Raw genomic sequence first — 8045 nt, forward strand, 5'->3', positions numbered from 1 at the left:
TCATTTACTCTGTAACACTCTACTCTGTATTTTCCATTTTATTTTGCTTTATTTTTTTTTTCAAGCTCCATCATTCAAGACCCTGTTTGCAGCACCATCCATCTTACATTTTGTTATTCTGACATACTTTCATTTCTATCATGGTTTTATTATTCTTTTTTTTTTCTAGACCTCTGATACTTTCCAAGTCCTACTGCCTTATCACTGTCTTTTGAGCTGTTGTATATATTTATTTTATTGAGTTCTTGTGAAGATATCATGTTTTACTTAATGTCATGAAAATATATTTGTTTGAAATTTTCTTCTGCTTCTTAACATCATTTTTTCTGTTGTATATTCTGGTTTTTTGTTTATGTTTCTTACTTCCTTTAAAAAATACTATCTAAATATAGCCTCAAACTGGTTCCTTTCTAATTATTATTCCTTTTTTAATGGAGGTCACTTGAATCTAGAGTTTGCTACAAGATGAGCTCAAGCAGAAGCAGCTTCTATTCAGGTATTTTGTCACCACACTGTTGCTGGTAAAAACCTGCTGCGTCATTTCACCTAAGGGTATGCCTCTGTCCCTAATCTAGGCTCTCACATTTAGGATGAGCAGGAAGTTTACAAATTGCAATGAAGCTTTCAGTTTAGTGATTTGGGTTTTTTTAAATGCCTCTTCTGTTGACTTTGAACAGCCACTGACAAACAATTACTGCATATATGTTTCTCTTCTCCTTTCTCATTCTTTCCTTTTTGATTCTGTACAAGATATGTAGATGTTTGCACACAATTCTGTCACCCTCCTTCAATTTTAACCTATTTTTCTGCAGAATTTGACATTATTCTTCACAGTTTTCCTTTTTGTTTTGGCTTATGGCTAAGTCTTTATTTTCATTAATAATCGTTTTTCATCAATCTTTTCTCTTATTTTTCTTATTTCTATTAGGAAAAGGAATAGTTTTGGAATAAAAGTATCTTTATTATGCTACATTCAATCAGAAGTCCCAAAGAAAACTGTTTATCAATCCAACTTCTGCACTAGAAAGTAAGTTTCTTGAAGGCAAACACTGTATTTTAGTCGTATTTATGTTCTTTCTAAAGACTCAGTGCCTTGCATGAAGTAAATGCTCAAATGATTGTTATATGTTGTTGTCTTAAACTGAAAATTCCTAAAGCCTTGCATTACTCCTAAATTCTCCATTAACTTTATATCCCCTTTTTAAACATGACCCTTAAGGTAGTTCCTAAGTATTTGGCCTAGACACAATACAATCTTTCCACTTCGGAACTCATCATAGACGACAGGGCTAAAGGGAATCTCAAGGGAGAGATTAACAAATGTAGAAAATCCTGTTATTTGTAACAACATGGATGAACCCGGAGGACATTGTGCTAAGTGAAATAAGCCAGGCACAGACAGACAAATACTGTGGATCTCACTTACATGTGGAATCTAAAAATGTCGAATTCATAGAAGCAGAGAGCAAAATGGAAGCTGGCAGGGGACAAAAGTACAGGTGGGGGTGGGGTGTAGGGATGGGGAGATATTGGCAAAGAGTAGAAAGTTTCAGTCAGAAAGGAGGAATAAGTTTGGGAGATCTATTATAAGTATGGTGACGATAGTTCAGAATAATATATTATATACTTGAAAATTAAAATTGCTGAGAGTAGATCTTAACTGTTCTCACAAAAAATTATAAAAATGTAAGGTGATAGATATTTTAATTAGCCTGATTTAACCATTTCACAATGTTATACATATATCAAAACATCATGTTGTGTACAATAAATATATATGATTTTTATTTGTTAACTACATCTTAATAAAAATAAAATAAAAAGATGTAGGAAAGCAGATTGTCTCTGTTCTTACAAACACCACTTAAATGTCTAACATCATAGAATAGATAAATATATTGTAGTGTGTAATACTCCATTGTACAGAATATTACTCAGCAATAAAAAAGAGCAAATTACCAAAAATACACAATAACATCCATGAATTTCAAAATCATCAAATGCTAAAATAAGCTGTTACACTCAAAATACTTACATTCTTATGATTTTATTTATGATATATTACAAAGGGAAAATTTAATCTATAATGAAAGAATGCAAATCAGTGATTACTTGGGGTTGGGGTTGGAGACTGACTAAAATGGGGCACTTAGGAATGATTTCACATGGTGGAAATGTTCTAAGTCTTGATTGTGGTTATTACACATTTGATGTAATGGTCAAAACAACCTGCACACTTAAAGCGGATGCAGTTTATTGTATATAAATTACATCTTCATGAAAAATCTGTGTAAAATTTTTCATCACAAGAAATTGGAAGAAAAAAACAATTTCATATTATTTTTTAAATAACTCAGTGTACATCAGTCTTAAATACTTTTGAGTTTATCACAGTGAAATAGGCTAACTTTGACAAGCTTGCTAAAGTAAGAAGCATTCTATAAGTAATAGCCAATGACTGCCTCCCTTCTATTTACCACATGCTATATATATTGTACTACTAGTGATTACAAGTAAAGAATTAAACAAAGTTTAATATCACCACAGAATCAAGCATTCAGAAGTCAAGCATATTCTTATATTTCAATCCTTTCTCTCAAAGCCTAAAATACTCATCTTTCTCTCTACAGCTGAAAATTAAAAAAAAAAAAAATCATGATATCTTCTGATAGAATTTAAAACTAATTCCCTTCTTTTAAAATTTTTATTTATATATGACTTATCTTCCAATTAAGCCACCAGAAACCAGTATTTGGCAGTGTTTTTCAACCACATTTTCCTTTCCTATATATGTATTAAAATAATAATAGTAAGTACTCACTTCAATTGTCTTGGCCAGTAACTGTGTGTGGGGAAAATTAAACTTGTATACTTCATTAGCAACAGTGTTTACATCAATGGCAGCCACCACTTGTGCAGGTATACAGCTTTCTGTAATGAGAAATGGAATACCTTGAAAAGAAAGTCCTTACCATCAGTCTGTTCATTATAGAGAGAAGTCAATATAGTGGAACTTAGTAGTACCTTTCCTACTTACTCAGTTACCTAGTCAGATCTCAGACTGTCAATGGAGGACCATGCCAAGAGGAGCCAGGCATGTGGTAGAATCTTAAACATGTACTTCTGCTTCATCTCTCTAACACCATTCCATGCTAAATGTTTTAGTCATTCCCTCTTATATTTGCTTCCCTCCCTCATTAAGATATATGCTTATGTGTTGAAGAGCAAGTTTTCCTAAGTTAAAACAAACCAGAAACAGCCTTTACAATACCACTGAAAATGCTGTTAGGTAAGTTTTGTGTTTCTTTTTTTTAATAATAGCTTTATTGAGATATAATTATCATACCATATAATTCATCCACTTAAAGCTTAGATGAGTTTTTTAATGAGGTGAACAATCAATTGGTGTCCAAATGTAAAAGGTTCACAGACCCAAAATTTTAAATTTTGACAGACTGGGAAAGCATTTGAGAAGAACAAAGGAGATAATTAAAATCTGTCTTCCTGCTGTTAAGGAAAAGCATTTTCAAAATGCTTTCAGATTCAAAGAATTTTAACATACTCTTTAATGGCAGTCGAAATTTGAACTCTGTAATTGTTGCTGCTGCTGTATTCTTCAATTACCACCCTCTTCCCCAAAATATGAACAAAACCAATTAGGTGTACACCCTGTCCCAAATCAGGAGAAAATGTAAAGAGTTTTAAAATTAACAGTATTTGAGACTTCTTAAGACAATCATCAGAGAAAACATTATAATATTACATAGTAGCTCCAAATAGTTGTTCTTTTTTTTTTTTTTTGTCTTTTTGTCTTTTTTCATGCCCGGCAACGGATCGCAACCCTCAGTGTCGCNGGTGCAGACAACACCAAGCCAAGGGTTACGATCCCCTTACTGGTCACAAAAAACAAAACAAAACAAAATAAAATTTAAAAGGCACGCTAGTTAGAGAAACACAACATAAATTATTTTAAAAGGTCATATTGGATCTATAAGAAAAGGATAAGGATTATCATGCTTCCATTTATAAGGACTGATTTTTTTTTTTTTTTTTTTTACCGGTAAGGGGATCGCAACCCTCTGCACAGTGTGGTCTGCACCACGCCCAGCCAGTGACTGCACCGACCATCCCTATATAGGATCCGAACCTGCAGCCTTGGCGCTACCAGTGCCGCACTCTCCCTAGTGAGCCATGGGTCGGCCCTGAGGACTGAATTTTAAAAGGCAGATTTAATTATATTAAAAGAAACTTTTGGGTGAGATGCTAGAAATGCCACTGAGAATACATACCTAATTCATGATGTGAAGTATGCTTCTTATTAAAGTAGACAAGAATCAATCTCTCCCTCTCTCTCTCTCTCTCTCTCTCTCTCTCACACACACACACACACACACACACACACACACACACACACACACACCACATTTAAATAGCAATACTTTTTCTTCTTTTTCTGATCACTCTTTCTGAAAAAGCTGTGGGAAAGAACTTCTGGTTAGCAGTAGTGAAAAGGTACAAGTTCACATTCTATCTGACTTTCCTAACAAATAAATAAATAAATATAACTGTTCATGCATAGTTACTAAGGTGGGGGAAAAATCATTATTTAAAAAGTATAAATGTAGAATTAAGTAGCCAACTTCAAAAATAAGATCAAGGAAGTAGTTTATTTTTATTCGTTTCCTTCTTTATCATTTATTTTCTGATCTGTACATCATACAGGTAACCACTTAAATTACCTCATTATAATCACACCTGAAACATTTAATCAGCTGTTAACACTGACATCTAGTTGTGAAATGGAAGATGAGTTGAATATATGTAATTTCTACTCCTTTCATTCAGAGTAATAGCTTAATTAGGAATAAAAGTACTAAGCAAAAACCAACCTGTAATGATTTTGAATTTAAAATCACTGCCAACTACAAAACTATAACAACCAAAACAGTATGGTACTGGCATAAAAACAGACACACGGATCAATGGAATATAATATAGAACTCAGAAATTAATCCATACACCTATAGCCACCTGATCTTTGACAAAGGCACCAAGTCTACACACTGGGGAAGAGATTGCCTCTTCAGCAAATGGTGCTGGGAAAACTGGATATTCACATGTAGGAGAATGAAATCAGACCCATACCTCTCACCATATACCAAAATCAACCTGAAATGGATTAAAGAATTAAATATACATCCTGAAACAATAGAACTCCTTAAAGAAAACATAGGGAAAAGGCTCCAGGAAGTAGGACTGGACACAGACTTTATGAATACAACCCCAAAAGCACAGACAAGCAAAGGGAAAATAAACAAATGGGATTATATCAAACTAAAGAGCTTCTGCACAACAAAAGAAACAATTAACAGAGTGAAAAGACAACCAACAGAGTGGGAGAAAATATTTTCAAAATATACATCTGACAAAGGATTAATATCCAAAATACACAAATAACTCAAACAACTTTACAGCAAAAAAGCAAATAACCCAATTAAAAATGGGCAAAGGAGCTGAATGGCATTTTTCAAAGGAAGATATACAAATGGCCAACGGACACATGAAATAATACTCAACATCACTCAGTATTCATGAAATACAAATAAAAACCACTTTGAGATACCATTTCACTCCAGTTAGGATGGCTAACATCCAAAAGACTGAGAATGATAAATGCTGGCAAGGTTGCAGAGAAAAAGGAACTCTCATACACTGTTGGTGGGACTGCAAAATGGTGCAGCCTTTATGGAAAATGGAATGGAGGTCCTCAAACAATTACAGATAGATCTACCATATGACCCAGCTATTCCACAGCTGGGAATAAGAGCAATGGAAATCATCATGTCAAAGGGATACCTGTATTCCCATGTTTACTGCAGCACTATTTACAATAGCCAAGATTTGGAACCAGCCCAAATGTCCATCATCAGATGAGTGGATAAGGAAACTGTGGTATATCTACACAATGGAATACTACTCTGCTATAAAAAAGAATGAAATACTACCATTCACAACAACATGGATGGACTTAGAGAAAATTGTATTAAGTGAAACAAGTCAGGCACAGAAAGAGAAATACCACGTTCTCATTTATTTGTGGGAGCTAAAATTAAATAGATAAATAAATATACAAACAAATAAAGCGTGCGGGGGGTGGAGAAGACACAACAATCACAACAATTCCTTGAACTTGTTAAGGCAAGTGGACAGATATGATCGGGGGGAGGGGAGATGGGGTTGGGGAGAGAAGAACAGGAAAGGGTCACAAAAATCAACTACAATGTATATTGAGAAGTAAAAATAAAATAAAATAAAATAATAGATAAATAAAAAGAAGATATGATAGAGAAAAATAGATTGCCAAAGGAGAAATCTTTTAAGAAATGGATTTAGTTAGCAGAGGAAGAATAGCTGAATCAATAGCAGTATTTATAATGCACCAAAATTACAATTAAAAGATTCTACAAAGTAGTTATAGCACACCAATAGCTTCATCCTTTAATATCAGACTCCGACTTCTAAAAAATTATTTTCATCAGAGTAATAATGGCATTAATTTAAAATGATTCTCCATTCTAATATGCACTGATTCATTCAATTAACATTTTTGGCATAATAGTGGTTCGAACAATAATAGTCACCATCTATCAGGCGCAATGCTAAGCACTTTCTATGTATAAAATTAACTTAATTATCCCAACTATCCAATAATGAATATTACGTTATCTCCATTTTACTGAGGAGGAAATGAAAATTTAAAGAGATTAAGTATTAGGTTAAATCATGAAATTGCTGATATTTGCTCAATTTTAACTTTTAAGAATAGTAATCTCTTATGATTTTGTCCTACAAAACTGGAACTTTTGTGTAGTCCAATCTAAAAGTTTTCCCAAGATTAAAAACTTTATAAGAAGTAGATGAGATTCAAACTTACGCTCTTAACTCAGTAATTCCACGTCATGTGCCAGAAACCATGACCAGTTCTCGGAATTCACGAGTGGATGAATTTATTTTGATGGATGTTAACCATCTATACATTAAGCTTTTAAGACACAGTGGGTAATATTTTATAATTCTTCCTGCTTATTCTCCCTTGTCCTAGTCTCCATGTCAAGTATAATAAGCTAGTGGTTCTGTTATAGTTGCTGTTCAGTTAAGAATAATGATGCACCAAGATACGTAAAAACTACATTTAAAAAAATTAATAAACAGGTCAACCAAAGAAAGTTTTACTTTGTGTCAAGACATACTTTAGATTATTGTAACATCTCACTAAATTAAAGAGACCATCAGCCAGAATGTGGATAAGAACCACTTGAAATCTGTGAACTGATCATGTCTTTGGCACTACATCTTTGAAGAATTAAAACACTAGTTTTCAACAAAATACCAAAAGACAGAGCAGAGCTGGAGAAGTGGTACAGGTTGAGCATCCCAAATCTGAAAATCCGAAATCTGAAATGCTCCAAAATCTGAAACTTTTTGAGTGCCAACATGACATTCAAAGGAAATGCTCATTGGAGCATTTTGGATTTTGGATTTTCAGATTTGGGATGTTCAACCAGCAAGTATAATACACATATTCCATATTTCCTGACACAAAGTGATATCCCTATTGCTCACTACACAAAGCAAGCTACAGAATATCCTGTTGAGTAATGATTCCCATTTTTTAAAGTATACGTGTATGTGTATGTATGCACATTAAGAGGGAAAAATAGCAAATGTCAACAGAGGCTATCTCTCGGTGATGAAATTTAGGGGTAACTCTTACTTATTCCTTTAAACTTTTTTGGATTGATTTCTTTTTTTTTTTTCAGTGAGAATGTAATACTTTTTAATCAGTAAAAAGCAAAGAAAAAAACTATCTTCATCTTGAAACAAAAGAATTCAATACTTCTCTTAGTTCTGGCCCTGAGAAATAACAAAAGAAAAGTAAGTATCAAGGACAGATAAGAAAAGTTTGGATACATTCTCAAAACATTCCAATTGACCTGTGACCACACACACACACACACACACACACACACACACACACACACACA

The 8045-nt window shown here is 33.4% G+C and overlaps 1 protein-coding gene across 1 annotated transcript in view; it reads right to left on the minus strand.

Annotated features, from left to right (window-relative positions):
• TRDMT1 (tRNA aspartic acid methyltransferase 1) overlaps positions 1-8045 on the minus strand; it is a 64742-nt gene that overhangs the window by 29420 nt on the left and 27277 nt on the right. Inside the window, 1 exon segment of the mRNA XM_008582487.1 lies at positions 2822-2931. Coding sequence (XP_008580709.1) covers positions 2822-2931 — 110 coding nt within the window.

This window comes from Galeopterus variegatus, unplaced genomic scaffold (genome assembly GCF_000696425.1).
Source record: "Galeopterus variegatus unplaced genomic scaffold, G_variegatus-3.0.2 Scaffold2637, whole genome shotgun sequence".
In the NCBI taxonomy this organism is placed as follows: Eukaryota; Metazoa; Chordata; class Mammalia; order Dermoptera; family Cynocephalidae; genus Galeopterus; species Galeopterus variegatus.